General features: G+C 36.7%; 1 protein-coding gene across 2 annotated transcripts in view; it reads right to left on the bottom strand.

Moving 5' to 3' along the window:
* Positions 1–8,940: 8,940 nt before the first annotated feature.
* Positions 8,941–21,727, bottom strand: part of Btf3l4 (basic transcription factor 3 like 4) — a 27,346-nt gene continuing 14,559 nt past the window's right edge. For both annotated transcript variants that reach the window (XM_010610315.3, XM_010610314.3), the window contains 3 exons: positions 12,399–12,600; positions 11,683–11,742; positions 8,941–10,846 (listed from right to left, as the gene is read on the bottom strand). In XM_010610315.3, the coding sequence (XP_010608617.1) occupies positions 10,800–10,846; positions 11,683–11,742; positions 12,399–12,594 (303 nt within the window). In that variant the 5' untranslated portion in view covers positions 12,595–12,600 and the 3' untranslated portion in view covers positions 8,941–10,799. The remainder of the gene's footprint in view (positions 10,847–11,682; positions 11,743–12,398; positions 12,601–21,727) is intronic.

Raw genomic sequence — 21,727 nt, 5'->3', positions numbered from 1 at the left:
TGGATGGAGTATGAGAATCCTTGGCATGTTAGATGTAACTGCAAAGATTTTCACTTGTAGTGGCCTGGGATGGGATGCAAGTGGAAGAAACGATATGCATAGTCTAGGTGGTGCAATGTCTTAGATATTTGAGAATTATATGGGGAAAATATAGGGATTGTGGAATTGGGTGATTATTAAGGTATCAAATGGGATGAAAGAAAACAATGGAGCTCAAGCTATTAATCAGTAACATAAAGCAAATGATATCTCACTGGTAGCATTTAAAGAGATGCTCATCTCATTCAGCCAGTAAATAGGCAGCTAATAGGCAGAATTCTAAGAGTTAGAGATTTTAGAAAAGGCAGAATCCTTGGCATAGGCAAGACTCTTCCCAAAAGTTGGTTCCTAATAGAGAAGCAGTAGGATCCTGAAATTTGAGGATACTGTATGTAGATCAATTTGAGAAACCTGAATCCCCTAATTCCTCTGACCCATCTGGGCTTATAGAAGTGACTCACTATCCCAGGTAGGAAGATAAATGTACATCCCCTCCTGTCCTTTGTAGGTGGAGGTGCATGAATCTACAGTTATTTCCCCTGTTCCTGAATGTGTAATTGGAATGACATACATAAATCAGCAAAACCCTGACATCAGTTTCTTCACCTGTAGACTAAAAGCTATTGTAGTAGCAAGAAAGTCCAAGTGGAAGCCCCTAAAACTGCTCCCTTACAATGGCCAAGGTAATAAATAACAAACTATCACATTCTAGTAGAACAGCAAAATGTAGTTCTTCCCTCGGAACTTTAAAGAATGCAAAAAAAAAAATGATGGTTCTTACAATATTCTCATATCATTTACTCATCTGGCCTTTGGAAAGACTGTATGGCAAATGACAACTTGATCACACACTGGCTCTAATTATATCTGTTATGCTAGTTGTGATATCTTTCTAGAGAGTAACGTAGCTCAGGAACATGATATACAGCCAGTGAACTGGTAAATGTGTTCTTTTCCACACTGATCTGGAAGTAGACTCTCATAGGATAGGCAACAGTAGACGTTTGTGATTTCACCATAAGGTTAATGTTCACATGTTCTCTATAATATAGTCCAAAGGGATTTGAACTGTTTGGCCATTTGCAAAACATCACAGTGGTCTAGTGTATCAACACTATAATGTCAATCAGACCCAATAAATGACAGATACTCTAGATCTCTTGCTAAAGGACATGAAACTCAGTATGGGAGAGAAACTAAACAAAGATTCAAACACTGAACCCTAAGGGTTTGATGATCTAAAGCATTCCAAGACATTTTCTCCAAAGTAAAGAACATTTACTATTCCTCTTTGGCTTTTAGGGACCACAGATTTTGCACTTGAGAACACTGCTGTGATCCATTTGCCAACTGATACCAAAGGTTGGTAGTTTGGGTCCCAGAGTGAAAATGATGCTGAAAGGTCAAGGTTGAGGTCTGAGCATCCCTGCTTGCTTGAGCTCTATGACTTGATAGATTCTTATAACACTTGAAGTATCTAAGGGTAGAGAGTGATACTGTAAAATCTCTGGTCACCAGAGCTGGGGGTTTAGCTCAGTGGTGCCACGACCTGCCTCACAAGCTCAAGGTCCTGAGTTTGATTCCCAGTACCAAAAAAAAAAAATCTCTGGCCACCATCTGGCTTAAATATTTAGTCATTCAGACATTTCTGAATTTAATTAAAAGTTTACCTAATATATATTTACCAAATACCAGTTCCTATGCTAGATACTGTAGACAAAATGTAATTTTACACTATCTGTATGCTATTTAATTCACCTATTTAATTCTTCCCCTGGCATTTACAAGGGTGCAGATGATAAGAAAGGGGCCAAAAAGGGGGATAATTTGAGAATAAGTCTGTTAACTAAAATATATTGCAAATTGGGTCAAATCTTATGTATGATTTGAACAGGCCACCTTGGTCATGTTTTAACAATGAAAAAAATCATACTGACTGCCTACTAGGTGTCACATATTTCATATTCATTTATTCCCTCCCAAAAGTTCTGCCAAATACTAACATATCTCACTCTCCATATGAGAAAACTGAGGTTTAAGAAGTTAAATAAGTTACTGAAGTCACATAAGTAGTAGTAAAGATCTGAATGTAAGCCTACTGCTGGCAGCCAAAATCGTTTGCTTGTCCCCCAATACCATACTATCTTAATGATACTTTCATTATAGTCTTGATCTATTCCGACTCCTTCACTTAACATTAATTTCCTAGTCAAAGCCCTTAGAGGACAATGAGCTCTTCAAAGCAGTCCTTTTCATGTATGATCAGGATTTTTTTTCTTTTTACCATGCTGAAGATTGAAACCAGGGCCTCACAAATGGAGGCAAGCACTCTACTACTGAGCTGTATCCCCAGGTGAATCAAAATTCTTCAGAGAACATTCAAATGTCCTCACTCTGGAATCATTTAGTTGCAAGGGACAGTTCTCAAGCTGGCTAAAACAGGGTAATGGAGGCAGAGGAAGGTGCTTTAAGAACACAAAATCTTACTGGCAAGCTAGCAACCCAGGTCAGAAAAATGAAAACAGTGAGGCATCACAGGGCCAGGAATTATGAATTAGTTTTCTCAGGCTCTTCTGTCTCTGTGGTTGTCAATTATAATTTCTGCTCATTCTCACCACCTTCTAGTTCATACATTAATGCTCTAGGGCAGTGGTGGCAAACCTATACCATGTGTGTGCAGCAGACTGTATCATTGAACACTCTAAAAGGTTCACCATCACTTCTCTAAGGGCTTCCTACATGACCGTTCAGTTCAAGGGCTCATTATCACTTGAATCAGTCATTTTTCTTAACTATAAGAATCATTAAAATAAGTAGATTGGCCTAGTAGTCTATGGATTGGATCTTGGTCAAATGGTCTGACCTTAGTCTAATCACCTATACAGAGGTGGAGTCACAACCTGCAAACACCACTCTCTAGGCTTCAATTTTAGGAGGGGTGTGGGGATTGAAACCAAGGCAGAGTGCATGCTTTATCACTGAGCTATTCCCTCAACTCCTAACTAGACTTTTTGAGAAGGATCTGTGGATGGGTAACACTTTCAGAGAATATGTGAGCTGGGCTTAATATACTGTGTTCACAGCCTTGTCTAGAAGTTTCTTCTGTGACACCTTTAAAAAGTCTGTAGCACTTAGTCTTTGATATCTTTTTTTTAATAGATGCTCTAACAATAGTGATACCATAGAGGTAGGAATTGGTGCCCTTTTAGAGAACCTACCTCAATGTCTTTGAACACTGTGGCCTTGGGAATGACCTGACGTTGAACGAGATAACACTTGTGATAGGGTACACTTCCCTACAATTGGCTGATGTCTTCAACATGGGGCCCTCAGAGGCATGTCAACAAAGTTTTCTTGTGTGTGTGATGTATATATATGTATATGTATATGTGTGTGTGTATATATATATATATATATAATACACAATTTGCCATTTTAATAACTTTTTAGTAGTAGTATTAGTACATTCACATTGTTGTGCAACTATCACCACTATCCATCTCTGAACTTTTTCACCTCAAACTGAAACTACTCACTGAACAGTAACTGCCCATTTCCCTCTCTTCTTTCTGGTAATTCTGTCGCTATGAATGTGATCTAAGGTACCTCACAGAAGTAGAATCACATAAATACTTGCCTTTTAAATCTTATTTATTTCCCTTAATATTTTCAAGGTTCATCCATGTTGTGGTATATGTTAGAATTTTCTCCCTTTGTTTTTATTATTAGTACAGTGTATGCTTACAGTACATAATGATCACATCCCTCGTGAAGAATCGGTACCTGTACATAACACATCTTCTTTTCCCTTCATCTCCCTTTTTTTCTTTGTACCAGGGATCGAACTTGGGACCTTGCACTTGTTAGGCAAGCAGCAGTACCACTGAGCTAAATCCCTGCCTCCTACTTCTTGATCCCTCTCCCATTTGAGGAAGATCTAGCTCCCTGCTTCTATTATCTTTTATTATGCTCTTTATTGATATTTTGGGTCTCTCATGAAAAACTACGTGATACTTAAGCTTGTGTCTGATTTATTTCATCCATTTTCCTACAAATGACTTATTTACCCTTCTTTATGGCAGAGTACTACTCCATGTGTAAAACTACCTATTTATCCATTCATCTGTTGATCAACATGTAGGCTTTCAAGATTTAGCTATTATAAATTGTATGGTTGTAACTATGGCATATGTGTAGTCATACTACACATAATAACTACACATAATGACTGTAAAAGATGTCATTAACTCTTCTGGGAAGATACCTGGCAGGGGAATAGATGGGTCAACCCTTCCTTTTGTGGGGGGGGGACCGGGGATTGAACTCGGGTCTTTGTGCTTGCAAGGCAGGCCACCAAACCGCTGAGCTAAATCCCTCACCCCAATCCTTCCTTTTAAAGGATGAGTAATACCGCTATGAACATTGGTGTACAAATATCTATCCAACTCTGCTTTCAATTCTTGTGGCTGTACACTGAGATGGAATTACTAGATTATATGTAATTCTGCATTTAAATTTTTGAGGACCCTCCATACTGTCTAGCACAGTGGCTATGCTATTTGTACTAGTTATATGCAAGCATTCCTCTTTCTCAACAAAAAATGTTAAGTGTTTATTGTGGTTTTGATATGCAGTTCCCTAATGTTTAGTGATATGGAGTGTCTTTTCATGTGCTTCCTAGCTTTATCCATTTGTTATCTTTGGATAAATCTCAAGTTCATTGCCCATTTTAAAATTTGGGTTTTGTTGTTGTCAGGTTGTAGCTCTAGGTTCTGAAAATTCATGACTTACTGGATATTTGCAAACATTTTCTCCCCTTCTGTGCAATTTTTTTTCTTCATAGTGTCCTTTAATGTATATTTTTAATTTTGATGTACTAAAACTTATTTTTGGTATTGCTTGTACTTTTGGTATCACATACCAGCAATTGTTCCCAAATTCAAGACATGAAGCTTCCTCACTTTTTCCTAAGACTTTGGTAGTTTTGACTCTTACATTTAGATTTATGATCCATTTTGAGTTAACTGTATCTTGTATAAGGCAAGAGTCCAACTTCATTCTCTTGCACATAGATAACCCAGTTTTCCCAGTACCGTTTGTTGAAAAGACTGTCATACTAAATGGTCATGGCTCCTTTGTGGAAAATCATTGACCATATATGTGAGGTTTTATTTCTGGGTTATTTCATTGGTTTATATGTCTTTATGCCAGTACCACACTGTTTTGGTTACTGTAAATAAGCTTTAAAATTTGAAGTGTAGTCCTTGAGCTTTGTTCAACTATTTTAGCTATTCTGGTTCTCTCAGGATTCCCTGTGAATTTGATACTTTTTCTACTTTTGGAAAAAAGTCATCTTGGTTAGTACTGATATGTTAATATTATTAAATTTTCCAATTCATGAACACAAGATTTGTCTTATTTCTCTCAGCAGTGTTTTACTGTACAGTCTTTCTGCCTTGTTAAGCTTATTTTTAAGTAATATATGTTTTTATGCTTTTATAGAATTTTCCTTAATTTCCATTTTGGATTATTCAGTATAGAGAAGTACACCTGATTTTAGTGTATTATAATTTGCAACATGACTGAATTCTTGACTTCTAATATTGTTTTCTTTTGTGTGGTGCTGGGGATTGAACCCAGGGCCTCACACAGGGTAGGCAAGCATTCTGCTCTTGAGCTACATCCCCAACTTTTGTATTTTAAGACAGGGTCTAAGTTGCCCAGGCTGACCGTGCATGTGCCACTATGCCAAGTTCTAACTTTTTTGAAGTAGTTTGATTTTTAAACACAGAAAAAGTTTGGCTGCAGAATAAATTCACTACCTTGTTACCAGTTATGGAATTCTGACAAGGTATGCCTAAAAGGCAGCAAAATTTTAAGAATTATCAGTATCAAGGATATAAAAACATGTAAACCAGAGATTTTTGCCCAAATATCATAAAAGACAGTATGTACTGTCTTAATAACAGTGCATAACTGGCAACTATGAGGTACTGGATCCAATCTCCAGCACAGGGGTAAAATTCTGTCTCAGGTATAAAAAATACACAATTAAAAAAAAATTTTTTTTTGTAGACTATATAGCCCAGGTTGGCCTTAAACTCTTGTGATCCTCTTGCATCAGCCTGAGTGCCGAGATTATAGGAGTGTGTCACCATACCTAGCTAAAATATCCAATTATCTTTAAAAAAGAAAGCTCTTGAATTACAAATCTTACTTCATTAAAGAATAAAATCCTTGGCCCGGGGATTTAGCTCAGTGGCTCCACTGCCTGCCTTGTAGCCACAAGGTCCTGAGTTTGATCCCTGGTACCAAAAATAAATAAATAAATGATTTTTAAAAATCCTCAAACTTATATCCTGAACAGTCTTTAAGACAGGTGTGGTTCCGCTGCCTGCCTGAAAAGTGGAAGATCCTGAGTACCATCCCCGGTACCAAAAAAAAAAAAAAAAAAAAAAAAAAAAAAAAAAACCACCAAAAAAAGACAGGTTTGACTCCCAAGCTATTCTGGGTGATTTAATTTGAATTTAATCATTATATCTAACTATAGGCTATGTACACATAATTTTCATTTTAATAAATATTTGTTGGGTTGGGGTTGTAGGTCAGTGGTAGAGCTCTTGTCCAGTGCATATGAGGCCCTGGGTTCAATCCTCAGCACTACAAGAAAAAGAATTGTTGTGTAATGTAGGGTGATGTTTAGAACATAGAATTTGATAGATTAGAATCCTGGTTCTCCTACAAATTAGTTGTTTGACCTTTGACAATTTCCTTAAGACATTTTTGCTCCTCTTTAAAAATTGGGAGAATAGTATCTGCTCTCACTGGACTGAGAAATGAGACAATTTTTTTGTGTATTTGAGACAGGGTCTCCCTATACAGTCCAAACTCAGTTTTGAACTCAGTATGTAAGCCTAGGCTGGCTTCGAACTCAAGATCCTCCTTAGCCTCCAGAATGCAGGTGTTCACCACATACCCAACTATAAGATAGCATTGCATGACATGACATCTGTTAAGGTGCTAGATGGGGAAGCATAAACGCTGTTGTTTAGCAACAGAATATGTTGGAAATAAATAACAAGGCTATGACATGCTCATAGTTGACAGATAGTTTGTCTTCTATTTAGGGGATAAGAGGGACCAAATCATAAATAGGGCTAATAAGGCTATAATAATCTAGGAAAACTTCAGGTGGCATCACAATACAGGGTGAGCTGGGGATAGCAGTGTAGACTGAAGCCTTGCTGTGCCTGTGTCATGAGCTTCAGTAAATAACTTCCCGTTACAGCTTAGGAGACAACAATTCCATCTATACCTTAATATTTAGAAGATTTCAAGGAACCTTGACTCTTAGGCATCAGTTTAGAGGAAACTGAGATTCAGAGGTCCTATTAACAGGGCCATCAGTCACACTGTAGTCTACAAAAATGGCACCCTCTGAACACAGCAAATATAAATGATGGCTCTTGGAGTTGTGAGCAGGTATAGAAGTTCATCTTTACCTCAAAACCTGTGGTTTCCTGACTGTCAAACTTGCTTATCATGGTGTCTTACTTACAGGTATATAACATATTTAGGGCTAAACATTAAAGTGAAAAACAAATCAAACACATCCCAGATAAGGGTTTTTCACAAGAACCTGATAGACTTTTAAAAATGAATTTAATGGAATCTTATACCTACTAGTTATTTAACAACAAATTGATGTAATTTATGTATTCTTAAACCATTGCTTAACAGGAAAAAATAAATGTAAGGGCCCAACCATTTATTTTGTGCTTCTCTAAAACATAAGATTTACAAAAAAAAAAAAACAAAACAAAAACCTGACCATAAAAATTAAGACCATGCATCAATTTTCTGTTGACATTGCTTGAATTATCCCCAAAATTTAAGGTCAGCTTCCTTAGAAAATGCTGCTATAGTTATGTTGGCAAAAAAACAACAAAAAAAACCACCTAAGCTTAGTAAAAAGCACACATTTAGCAGGAATATTTCTAAACACAGGAATATTTCTTTGGGTTGAAGATTCGAATATGCTTTGTCTAGAAAAGGGGAAGGTATGAAAAACATAAAACAAAAAATACTGGCTCATTTTATACACAAAAGGCTAGCCATTAAGAGTTGCTATCAACAGAATAAAAGGGAATACCGATAGATATTATCTGGATGAGTATCTAGACTGTGTTCAATGTGAAAAAAGAAGAAACAGGTACATAGTTTTGTGAATAGTGATAAAGACAACTGTGATATGTGATGAAATCCCTACCTAGAGAATTTTTAAGATGAGATTCAAAAAACTACAATAGCAGAAGAAACTTTAGATTTAGAAACCTCATTTAAATGATGAATGGCACAATAGTGCAGTGACTTGCCCAAGGTCACGACAGTCTGTACCAGAACACAAGTCACCTTAGCTAAGTTGTTCTCTGTTCTCTCTCTCTCTCTCTCCTGTCCTTAATCATTTGAAGTGGTCCCAATTCTCTTTCCTCTACAATGTGCCTCATTCAGGGTACTCAGAGGAACAGAATTCTGGATTACGTTTAGACTATGTACAAGTACTGATCTAACAATGAATGACACATTATTTCAGCACTAAAGTACTTGAGTGTGGGAAACAGGAGAAATACAAAAGATACTGACAACAGTTAAGAGAAGCACATGAAGAAATATATTCATCTTTTTAGTTATTTTGTTAATGTTATTTTAAGTCCATATACTATATAAAACAAAACAGAGAAATCAGATTTATAAAATAAATTGAAGTGTTGGGATGAAAAAACACAAGTTTTGCCTTCATGTCTACAGATCTCTCAAAAAAATTTTTTTCGTGAGATAGGGTTTCACTATGTAGTTCAAGCTGTCCTTGAACTCACTATGTAGCCCAGGTTGGCCTCATGGCGATTCTCCTGCCTCAGCTTCCCAGAGTGCTGGGATTCCAGGCATGTGCCACCACACCTGGCTAAATTGTTGGTCTTTCACTTTAGATATCAAATAAAGATAACTACCTTAAAAACAAAAAGTTGATATGCTGCAAGATTAAACTAGTTTGGTGATGGGCCAGGTAATGACAGATTTTTCTAAATCTTTTCCTAAAATATTGACTATAACAAATGCTGATATGCAAAATCCAAGCTTTTATCAAACAGCAAGAGGGAAACGAGTGAATGAATGCAGTTTACCTCCAAGTTCTCTGAAAGGAGGTGAAAAAATAAATACTGTATTTTACCAGTGCTCCCTGCAAAGCATTATTCTAAGCATGCAGGAGGTTGTTGTGAGCAGCGACATAATAAAAATCCAACCCAGAGGTAGGTTCAAGGCCAAAGGTAGAAGTGAAATGATCCTTCTAGGGCCAGTTATCATTTCACAGAATGCCCATTTGTGCTGGAGGATGAGCCTATGGCCTATTTTCTCCCCAATCAAAAGGACATTCCCAGCTTTAACCTTGCAGAAAAAGAGACATTCTTGCACCTGCTATTTAGAACAGCTAGGACACAGGGTAAGGCTGGCATAAAATTATTAGCAAGCACATGCTAGCTATTCCAGTTTGAAATCTACCAAACTGTAAAAGCGAGCAGAAATAAAAAATTGAAGATGAATTGTTTGTTGTTCAAGATGATGGAACAAAATCTTAAAGAGAGGTCCCTTGACACCATGGAGAACATCTTTCTCAAACTAGATAGAAGATAAGGAACAGTATTACCAAAAGCTTACAAGGTAAGTTAAAGACCAAAAGGACAGGGTATGAAAGCATTCAGGAAGAAAGATGGTGGAGCTGGGGATATAGGTCAGTGGCAGAACACTTGCCTAAATGTGTGAGGCCCTTGGCTTGATCCCCAACACTGTAAAGGAAAATGAAAAAGAAAAAAGGAAAAAAAGGGAAGAAATACACTAAAAGAAATTCTTCTGGATATGGCCAGGTAAGTGAATCTAAGGTAATTACACCAAAGATAAGTGACCATTATTCCAGCATGAGACTGGTGGTAAAATATCTTAAGACATCTTTTAAATTTTTTTTTGCTTTTCTGAGACTAGTTCTTGTTGTGTTGTTCATATGGGCCTTGAACTCATTATGCAGTCCAAGACGGCCTCAAACTGGGGGTACTCTTCCTGCCTCGGCTTCCCAAGTGCTGGGATTATAAGCAAGCATGTGCCACCAGACCCCGTTCCTGAAGATATCCTTTTTTGTTTGTTTTGTCCCTTAAGATAGCTTAGACCCAGAGAAATATATGAAAAATATGGCAGTTAACCAAATATATTAAAACCAAACCTCCCAACAGTAAAATATCTCTTTAGATTTGAAATCAAAGAAAGTCGTTTTTCATTAATGCTATGTATTACTGTGGGGAAAAAAGTAGCAAATGTAAAGTTTTTTTTATTTCTACTGGAGGAAGAGGATAAATAGAACTGTATTCCAATTTGTTCTCCACTGTGAATACACACACCCACACGCATACATATACATACATACACCAAAATTACCCCCCAAAACAAAACAAAAATCCAGTAATCAAAACCCCAAACACCCTCAAACTGTACCAATACTTCATATTTTGACCAAAAGAAGAGATCCTGGTAGGAAGTGCAAAATGCAAAATCAAATGACCAAAAGATGCTGAACAAACAGCATTATTAATATACAAAATATTTATATTACTGAACTAGTAACAGATGATGTTCTCTGTGTCGGTAAAACTTTGGAACCACATAGCTGATTTGTTAAATCTAGTCCATGCCAGCTTCCAAAAACCAGAACGATTTTAGTTAGCTTCATTCTTTGATGCTTCATCAAAATTTTCTACCAGATCTGGAAAAAAACAAAAAAAGCAAATGAGTTTAAAAAAAAAAAGGAAAACAGTAAATGGAATACTGAACTTCAAATCCCAATAAAGACAAAATTGTTGCTACAGTCATCCAAGTGGTCGCAGTAATTCTCAGAGGTTTATTCTAGGAGATGAGGCTTTTAAAATTGTGGGTGATGTTTCCTTTTTGGCTTTCTGTTTTGTTTTTGCACGTCTTTTTTTTTTTTTTTTTTTTGGTCTATGCAAACTACTAAGGTGAAAGGCATTTTCTTATGTCAATTATAATTTCCATAGAAATGTTATATAACTATGCAAACTTATAATCACAGTAATTTCAATATAATAAATGTAGGCAACAGAGCTTTGTATGAAAATGTGATTCTACGTTTTAATGAGGGAACTTTTTTTCATTTTTATTTATTTTTTTCTAATGAGGGAACTTTTTTTTTTTTTTTGGTACTGGGCTTTGAACCCGGGTCCTTGTGCTTGCGAGGAAGGTGGTGGAACCACTGAGCTAAATCCCTGGCCCAGGGAACTTTTATTCTTTTCCTCATCCATGTCATTGTAAATCAATTTAAATTCAGAACTCAGTCAACAAAATCCTGAAAGTCACCTATTCAATTTGTGAAATGAGATAAATAGCATGCTAAAAATCTTAAAGAGTGGGCCAGGGATTTAGCTCAGTGGTTCTACCACCTGTCTTGCAAGCTCAAGGACCCCAGTTCTATCCCTGGTACAAAAAAAAAAAGGAAGGAAGGAAGGTAGGTCTTAAGACTAAAGAAATATCTTCTCTCTGGTAAAAAAAAAAAAAAAAAAAAAAAAAAAAAGAAATGTCACTTACCCGGAACATCATCATCTTCTTCATCAATGTCTTCTGGTTTTGGTGCTTTGCTATCCAACACTACAGAAAGTTTACTATTAGTCATTAAGAATAAAGACCTTTACAGAACACACACATATTTACAGTATTCTTTTTTCCTGTCTAAATCTCACATAGTTGCTTAGAAAAAGCTAAATACTATCAATTTAAAATCCATTCATAGTTTTTTGCTTAACAATAAAATTAATAAAACTTTAACAACTAAATATACTCAGTACAGCAGGTGATTTCAATATGTAGTATAGGTAAAATTTATACGCAAAATGGAATAATTCAGATGGTTCTGAATGAAAATACAGTAAAATAAGTTACAGTGGCTATGTTCTCCAACAAAAATATCTAGCTATGCAGTAAGTACAGTACACTAAAATACAAGGCTGTTTGTTAGGGGTGATAACAAATCATGACTATCTTGGAAATTGAGAATTTATGGTTACTATATCTATAGTACAAAAATACTGTATCTGAATATTTTATATGCCATACTACATTAGTTATTAAAAGACAAGCTCAAAATTTTATGAAGCATTCAAGTGGCATTATACAAAGGAAAGTCTGTACTGAGACAAATCTTGTCAGTTTAAGTAAGATGGGACGGACATCTTTTAAATCATTAAGTTCCTTTATGAAGTAAGTGGACAGCAGGGGAAGATGTACCAACAAACTAAAATACCTACCTTGTCGTGGAAACTGTTCAGCTAATTTTCTAAGACTTGTTAAGCTGTCAGCACCAAGCTGACTTAATATTCCAGGAAGCATTTCTGTGATTGGTTTGGCTTCTGCGTGACCAGTAATTGCAAAGGTGTTAGCAGAGAGGGAAGCTTGGACTTTGGGATTGTTGAAATGAATAACTGTCCCATCATCTTTAATCATGTTCACCTGTGTGATTACAGAAACAATGTACTTCACATGCTAAGCACAACCAAAACAATACCTTTTTTGAAAAGCAATGTAGGCAACTATGGTTTTTTATTTAGTAGTTATGAAATTTCAAAGTAGCTAAGCAGTGGATATAGGTGGAAAAGACTAGCAATAAAGTACCATAGTGTGGGATGGCACAAATGGTCAAGAAATAGTCATTTTATTATAGAATCTAGATTTCAAATTCAGACTCTATGAGAAGGAAGTTTGTGCCCACATTAAAAAAAAAAAGGAATTATCAACCAAGAACCAGTTTATTAATGAAATTACCCATTATCTTATTAAATTTACATTATCAAATAAATCAGAGCAATTGTTAGTTGATGAGGTAGTATCTTACTTAAGGGACTGGATATAAAGAGGAAACAATGTATGGTAAAAATAACCACTGAAAATCCACAAAGAACACTCAGAAATTTAACCAAATAGGCATTTTACTATTTTGAACACTTAGTAAATTTACAAAAATTTCAATTGGCTCTTATCGTTTCACTCTTAACAGGATTATGTCAGTTCCTCTAATTCTTTTGTTAAAGATGGGGTCTTGCTATGTTGGACTCAAGCAATCCTCCTGCCTCAGCTATCCAAGTAGCTGGGACCACTGGCACATGCTACAGTGCCTGGCTAGTTCTAATTCTTAATTGTAGTTTCTCAACAACTTTCAATAACCCCTGTAAACATTAAAGAAACTTTCCCACCTACTTGCCTATCTGAACATGCTATGTCAGTAACTGGAAAACCTTTAAAAATCTGAACTAATTATTTCAGCTATGATTTATTCCATTTCCAGGACTTGCTGAACAGGTACTATTTAAATTACTATTTTTTACTGCATATGGTGGTGCATGCCTGTAATCACAGCTACTTGAGAGGCTGAGGCAGGAGGATTCCAAATTTGAGGCCAACCTAGGTAAGTCTTTTCTCAAAACAAAATAAAAACAGCTGGGGATGTAGCTCACTAGTATAGTGCTTGCCTAGTATGCATCTAGGCCCTGGGTTTGAATCCCCATACTGAAAACAAAATTGTTATTTTTCTTTCTCATTCATATACTTTCTCTCCACTTCTTTTGGTGGGGGAGGGCACAGCTGAATTTCCATAAGTTAAGTGAGTAAATAATGTGATTTCATCACCATGTAGTTGATTCCACTGGGTAGGTTACTTTGGTGGTAACATGCTTATAAATTAAAAAGGTTAGGAGAGTTAACTCTTGGCTACTTTAGAAGCATTTCATGATCCATCCAAAAACTGCCCTTGTCACAATCAAGAAGAGATGCTGAGTGTTCTTCATGGTCAGTGGGAAGTGGGTTTTTCTTCCTCAGAGGTGATCACCACCACTGACAGCACCAGAAAGGAAGGGGAAGAAAGGGGCTTCTAATTTCAGGCAAGACCTGGAACACAGAGAAAATAAAGACAAATCCCTGGAAAATTATAACTAAACCCCACAAATAATTTCCCAAATGTTTTCTTCCAAAAAATCACTATTTGAATGCAGTATGTTTCTTCTCTCAGTACTGTACCTAATATTCTTTTCAGTGTATCATACACAATAAACATTAAATCCTGCTGTTGTACATAAACAGACTCATGATCGTGGCTTGATTTATATTAATTTATAAAAGATAAATTATATAATTATGAAGATGGCTACAGTGTCAATAGAAAAGTTAAATGTTAGAATGGCTAAAAATGTCAGAGGCCTGAGAAGGGCATACTAGTGGACATGATATGAGATGTTGCCCTAAATTTATCCTAGACTCAAATAACCTTCCTATGAGAAACCAATAAGGACATGATATAACTGTATTTTCCAAATAGCCCAAATTACATGGTTTAATAAAGGCTTTTATACTTTTAGATGTGAGAAATCTCAAATATTGGAGTTTGAGACACTTCTGACTTGCACACATTAAAGTCACAAGAGACTGAAATTCCTAGTACTGTTCCATATCCTTTATGTTAAATACTGACAAAAGCTCTTAACTAAATGCAAACTGAGTACTTAAATGCAACCTGTATTTATCCATTTACTGTTTAATTTCCTTCCTACAATATTACTGTCATGCCCAAAACTTAATTTGCTTACAAAAATTCAATTCTAGTCAGGTGTGGTAGGGCATGCCTTTAATCGCAGTTATTTGTGAGGGTAAAGCAGAAAGACTGCAAGTTAAGACTAGTCTGGGCAATTAAGTGAGACCTTTTTTCAAAAAATAAAGAGTATCAGGCATGGTAATGCTGCCTGTGACCCCAGCACTGGGAGGCTGAGGTACAAAGTACCTCAGAGTTCAAAGCCAACCTGGGCTATTATATAATGAGTTCATGGCCAGCCTGAACTACAGAGCAAGACCCTGCACCCTCCACCAAAAAAAAGAGTAAGAAGGGCTTAAGATGTAGCTCAGCAAGAGTGGCCCTTGGTTCAATCTCCAGTACTGTAAAATAACACAATAAAACAATCCTTCGGCCCTATGAAAGCTTGTCAGAGAACTATTTCAGAATATAGTCCAAATGGAGAAAATGAAAAAAATGGCACATATGATATAACTAATATATACATCACTGGTTGCAAAATAAGAGACTTAACACAGGGTCAAAAGAATACATTCATAAATTTTCTTTCTGTTCAAGCTCCCCAACCAGAGGCTGAATGTTAAGTCAAACTGTACATCCTAATATGGGTCTTTGTAATTTGAAATGTTGTTGGAGTTTAGCATGAAAATTAAGATGAACTCAATTCAGATTGTGAAACAGAAATAAATTTATTCATAGTGCCCTTGGTGGCACACACCTGTAATCTAAACACTCTGGGAGGATCTCTAGTTTGACCCGAGCCTGGGCAATTTAGCAACTTTGCAAGACTCTGTCTCAAAAAATAAAAAGAGCCAGGTATGGTAGTGCATGCTTGTAATCCCAGCACTTGGGAGGCTGAGGCTGGAAGATCACAGCAAGTACACTGCCAGCCTGGGCTACATAGTGAGTTAAAGACCAGCCTGAATTACCCAGTGAGATCCTGTCTCAAAATAACAATAAACAATCAACAAATAAGTAAAAGGGCTGGGGATGTAGCTCATTGTGAGGGCCACAGTTTAATTCCCCACTACTGAGAAAAAAAAAAAAATTCATGATTGTGCTAAATAGGATAGCATAAAAGATGCAGCTTCATGAACAGAGGTTCAGAAAGGGGTAATTTTAGAACACAAGGAATGAAATATAGCACTAGAAGTTTAAAAGACTAGAATATTTTATTTCTAACATTCTTTCCTTCCTAATGAACACAAGATATGGTTATATAATGTTCCTGAGCACAAGCTATTAGAAACATCAAACCATGAATTGTTTGGATCAGGAAGAACAACTAGACACTTCTCCCACCCTTTTAGGCAAAAGATGGGATAAAATCCTTGTTAAATTCACCAAGTAAACTGTATGTATTTCATATGGAGACTTCACTTATTCCAGTGATTTTATGCTGTTTGGTTTAAGCCAGTCATACCATTTTTTTTTTTTTTTTTTTTTTGGTACCGGGGATCAAACTTGGGTTCTTGAGCTTGCAAGGCAAGGCGGCAGAACCACTAAGCTAAATCCCTGGCCAAATCATACAATTTATATGTATAGAATAAGAAGAAGGAGCAGACAAGTAAACAAAGGCTATCAAGCTAGCCTCTATGCCAGTGCTTAGGCCCTCTTTTCAATCAAAAATCCCCTTTTGGGCCAAGAATGTAGCTCATCATCACAGTGCCTATCTGGCAAGTGCAAGGTCCTGAGTTCAATCCCAGTACCCCCCACCCCAAAATTCCTCTTTTGTGAAAACAGGGTTTTTTCCCACTTAAATGTAGCCAAGGTAAAGGTTGCTATTTGGCATTCTGAGATCCCAATCCAAAAACAGGACACTTTTACGCTCTTGTTTTTTTGCACTAACAATCCAAAGTACCTTGTAGTTAACAGAAGCCATTTTATCTCTCAAGCCGACTGCATTTACATGTGCTGCTTTCATTGTGTAAAGAATCATTTCCTGCGTCTCTACTTGTAAATTTCCATTTAGGCAAGGCTCAGGTCAGATGTTTCTCTGTGAAAACTTAAAAGCAGTTTATGCACTTACTGTGCACTTCATGGGTATTGCTGTAATATAGAATTGTCTTGTAGTATAATTGTGTTTGGCCCTAGTAGAAGGTGCACTCCTTGAGACCAGAGACCAAGGACTCTCTGAAGGGTCTAGCACAAGATAATTACTGTCATTTGCCAAATCAATACCTCTTCCACAGTTTAATAGAATGCTGTCAGATTTCAATTCCCCAACACCAGCAGTGGCCCCGTTGAAGATGCCTAGGATATGTGGGGTATAACTTTGGTGTGACTTTTCATGTAGCTCTGACTTTTCTGAATTAGTCCAGTTTAACCTACAGAACACAGAGCCATTTAAATCATTCTTGAATGGTCCCACTGCGCTGCTACCAAATACCTTAACAACCTGAGTAGAGCAGATGTATTAGTCACAGCAGCTTTCTATCTTCTATTTGGTGAATCTAATGGTCATTTTCTTTCTACACAATAATAAATATATCTCTAGAGACTCACAATACTGCATTTGACTATAACTATTAATAGTTGTGCTGTCTCAGTTCAGAGAAGTGGTCTGAATTCTTTTATGTCATTTCTTTTTCTTGTATCCAAGTCTCAACTCAGCCAGTTAGCTGCAGTTCTGAGAATTAAGAGATATCTCAAAATCAAGTTTTACTGGCACTTTATTCTATACTTAAGGGTACTTAAATGTTTATCACTGAAATTCATATCCCCAAATGCTTAGGACTGAACCCAGGGCCTTGGGCATACTAGGTAAGTGCTCTACTGCTAGCTACATCCCCAACCCCTCTTCTTCTGTCTTGAGTGAAAGAATATGTTTAAAGAATAAGGCACATAAGGGGGTGAAGGGAGGGCAGGGGAGTGGGGAAAAAATAAGAACCAAGATATATCATGTAAAGGTACAAGATTCCAGTGATAAATGTAACTGTATTGTTTGCCTTAAATGTACCAATAAATTTAATGAAAAACCAACAAAACAAGAATAAGGCACATAAATGTCTAGGATTTTGTGGGGCTGACAGAAGTCATATTTTGAGGAAAAGAGGCTTTGTGCATATTTCCCTGTCGGTGTCTTTCACATTTGATTGTTTCTAAATGCTAGTGTGAAGTACAGCCCATTAACGTAGGTATGAGCTAAAGCTTACTGCTGTCATTAGACTAATCAGATTCTAGGTGCACTTTATGTTATACTCTGGTGGCAAGCATCTAATGAGACAGGGACTTTCTAGGGGTACACTGAAGGTAGTGTGTGAACTGGCATACTCTTTGGAGAAAGCAATTTGACAATATGGATAGGGTTCGAAAGCTGGGTGAGGTGGTTTGTGCCTGTAATCCAAGCACTCGGGAGGCCAAGGTAGGACTCCCATGAGTTCAAGGCTAGCCTAAATTACATAGCAAGATCCCGTCTCAAAAAAAAAAAAAGAGTTGGCCTTTACAGCCAATAACCACATGTGTGAATACCTAGACTGATGTTTAGTTTTTTTAATGAGATGAAGCAATTTTTATAATATGCTATTTGAAAAAAAAGTTCTACATTATACACCTAGTTGCAGTCTTAGCTATGTTAAACACATGTACATAAAAAGATGGCAAAGAAATACAAACCTAAAGGTAGTTCTCTGAGGTGGTGGAATTACAGTTGTATGTTATTATCTTCTGTGTATTTTCTGTATAACCCTAATTTTCTACAAAAGCAAGTATATTTTTGCATTGCAAGGAAAGCTATTTTAAAAACAAGATGTTCACCTACATATAAATGGACAAAATATGATATAGCCACTACCAACAGAATATTCTTCAATAATAAAAGGAGTGGGCTGGGGATTTAGCTCAGTGGTGCCTTGCAAGTGCAAGGACCCGAGTTCGATCCCTGGTACCATAAATAAATAAACAAACAAATAGAAGCAAAGATCTCACACATGCTACAACATAGATGACATTGGAAATAAGTGAAGTAAGCCAGGTATAAAAGGACAAACATTGTATGGCTCTATTTTTTATAAAATATCTAAAATAGGTTTAGTGGAAAGAAGGTTAGAGGTTACCAGGGTCTGGGTTAGAGGAGAACAGGGAATTGATATTTAATGCGAATAGAATTTCAAATGGGGAAGATGAAAACATTATGGAGATAGATGTTGGTGATAGTGATTGTCAATGTAATTAATGTCACTGAATTGTACACTTAAAAATAGTTAAATTGACCTGGACATGGTGGTGGCACATGCCTGTAATTCCAGCTATTCAGGAGGCTGAGGAAGGAGGACTGAAAGTTTCCAGTCCATCTTGGGAAACTTAGTGAACCTCTCAAATGAAGGAAGAAAGGAAGGAAGGAAACAAGCAAGCAGGGTTTACTGGTGCATACCTATAGTCCCATCAGAGGGGAGTTTGGGAGGCTAAGGTAGGAGGATCACCAAATTTGAGTCCAGTCTTAGCACTTTAGCAATTCAGTTGAGACCTTGTTCTCAAAATAAAAAAATTATGGCACATGCCTGTAATCCCAGCACTCAGGAGGCTGAGGCAGGAGGATCACTGTGAGTTTGAGACCAGCCTTGGCTATATAGTGAGTTCTAGGTTGGTCTCAACTACATAGTGAGACCCTGTCTCAAACAAAGAAACAAAACAAAACAAACAAACAAAAAATTAAAGGGCTGGGAATGCAGCTCTGTATGCCCTGGGTTCAATCCCCAGTACCAAGGAGGGTGAGTAGCTTAGTGGCAGTGTAATCTAAGTTAGAGCTCAAGTACTACAAAAAAAAAGTAAAAATGGCAAACTTTGTTATATATATTTTTGCATAAGTAAAAAAAAAAAGTAAAGATGGTATAGAATAAGGTGAATGGGATGGGCATAATGCTTCCTTTCTACTCTCCTATACGAAGAGCTTCCATTTTATCAGCAGTAGAAGCTCTAGCTGGAGTGAGAAGGAAGTGTAGGAATCATCAGCCAGTAACCTTTGGTCTTCCTCTGCACAAGTGGTTCAGGAAAAATAAGAACCAGGAAGAAGAAAGTATTAAAAATTAAAACTTATGTGTACAATTACACAATTTACATTCCCAGCCTTAAGCTTTCTTCTAAGCCTCAGCTCCTTATAGCTGACTTCTTGCAGAACAATTCCATCTTGAATAATCAACATCTCCAAAACTTAATATGCCCCACACAGATTCATCACAGGGAATCAGCATGTTCCATGATAAATAATGAATAAAATAAACAATGAATAAACTCCATCCCTACTATCAAGACTCTTAAAAAAATCTTTAAATATAAATGCAAAAATCCTGAATAAAATATTCACAAACTAAATTCAACAATACCTTAGAAAGATCACATACCATGATCAACTTGGATTCTTTTCAGGAAAGCACGGATGGCTCAATGAATACAAATCAATAACCACATAAACAAATGCAAGGATAAAAATCACAAGATCATCTTAACTGATGCAGAAAAATCCTTAGACATAAAAGCCCTACAGAAACTAGGTAACCCTCAATATAGTAAAGGTCACATATGACAGACCCCCAGCCAACACCATTCTGGATGGAAAAACTGAAAGCATTTCCTCTAAACCAAGAATGGGGCAAGGATGTCTGCTTTTACCACTCCTATTCAATTTAGTATTTGAAATTTTAGCTACAGCAATTGGGCAAAAGATAGAAAATGGATATAAATAAGAAAGAAGTCAAATTATCCTTGCAGGCAATATGATCATTTACTTCAAAGACCCTTAAGACTCCACCAAAAGACTCTTGTGGCTGATAAATGAATTCAGCAAAGTAGGATCTAAAACCAACATTTAAAAACATGAGAAAATGAAAAAATGGAAATAAAGTGTTTATAAATAGGGAAAGGAGGAGGGGATGAAGGAAGGGCAGGGATAAGGGAAAAAATGAGAACCAAGACCTGTCATGTAAAGGTACAAGAGCCCAATGATGAATGTAACTGTACTGTATACCTAAAATGTATCAATAAACTCAATGAGAAAAAAAAATTAAAAACCAATAGTTTTTCTTTTTTTGGGGGGTGGGGTACCAGGGATTGAACTTGGGTCCTTGCGTTTGCAAGGCAGGCCACCAAACCGCTAAGCTAAATCCCCGGCCCCCAATAGCTTTTCTATACACCAAAAATGAACAGGCTGAGAAAGAATTTGGGGGGTAAAAAAAGGCCCATTCAGGATAGTTCAACAAAACAAAACAAAAAAACTTAGGGTTCAATCTAACAAAGGAAGTGAAAGACCTCTACAGTGAAAATTTTAGAATACTGAAGAAAAAAACTGAAGATGACACTGGAAGATGAAAAGACCTCCCATTTTCGTGGGTGGGCAAAATTAATAAACAAATAGCCATATTACCAAAAGCAATTAATAGATTCAATGTAATCCCTGTCAAAATGCCAATGATATTCTTCATAGAACTAGAAAAAACAAAAATCATAAAATTCATATGGAAACATAGAAGACCCAGAATAGCCAAAGCAACCTTAAGCAAAAAGTGCACAGTTGGAGGTTTCATAATACCTGATTTCAAATAATACTATAAAGCCACAGTAGCAAAAATAGCATGGTACTGACACACAAATAGACACACAGAGCATTGAAACATAATAGAAGTTACAGAAACTAGAACCCTATCAGCCGGTACAAAAGTCAATTTAAAAATGGATCAATGACCTCAGCATAAGACCAGAAACTGAAACTGCTAAAAAAAAAAAAACAAAAAACAAAACAAAACAAACAAACAAAAAAAAAAACAGAAGGGGCTGGGGATTTAGATCCGTGGTTCTGCTGCCTGCCTCAGGCGTGCAAGGACCTGAGTTTGATCCTGGTACCAAAAATAATTAATTAGTTATTTAATTAAAAAACAGGAGCCGGCCAGGCATGGTGGTGCACACCTGTAATCCCAGCACTTGGGAGGCTGAGGCAGGGAGGATCACTGTGAGTTCGAGACCAGCCTGAGCTACATAGTGCGTTCCAGGTCAGTCTCAACTACAGAGTGAGACCCTGTCTCAAAAAAC

Source organism: Fukomys damarensis, unplaced genomic scaffold (assembly GCF_012274545.1).
Source record: "Fukomys damarensis isolate Sample0158 unplaced genomic scaffold, DMR_v1.0_HiC HiC_scaffold_23, whole genome shotgun sequence".
NCBI lineage: Eukaryota > Metazoa > Chordata > Mammalia > Rodentia > Bathyergidae > Fukomys > Fukomys damarensis.
The sequence above is the reverse complement of the archived record's forward strand: the minus strand, read 5'-3'. Positions and strand labels throughout refer to the sequence as shown.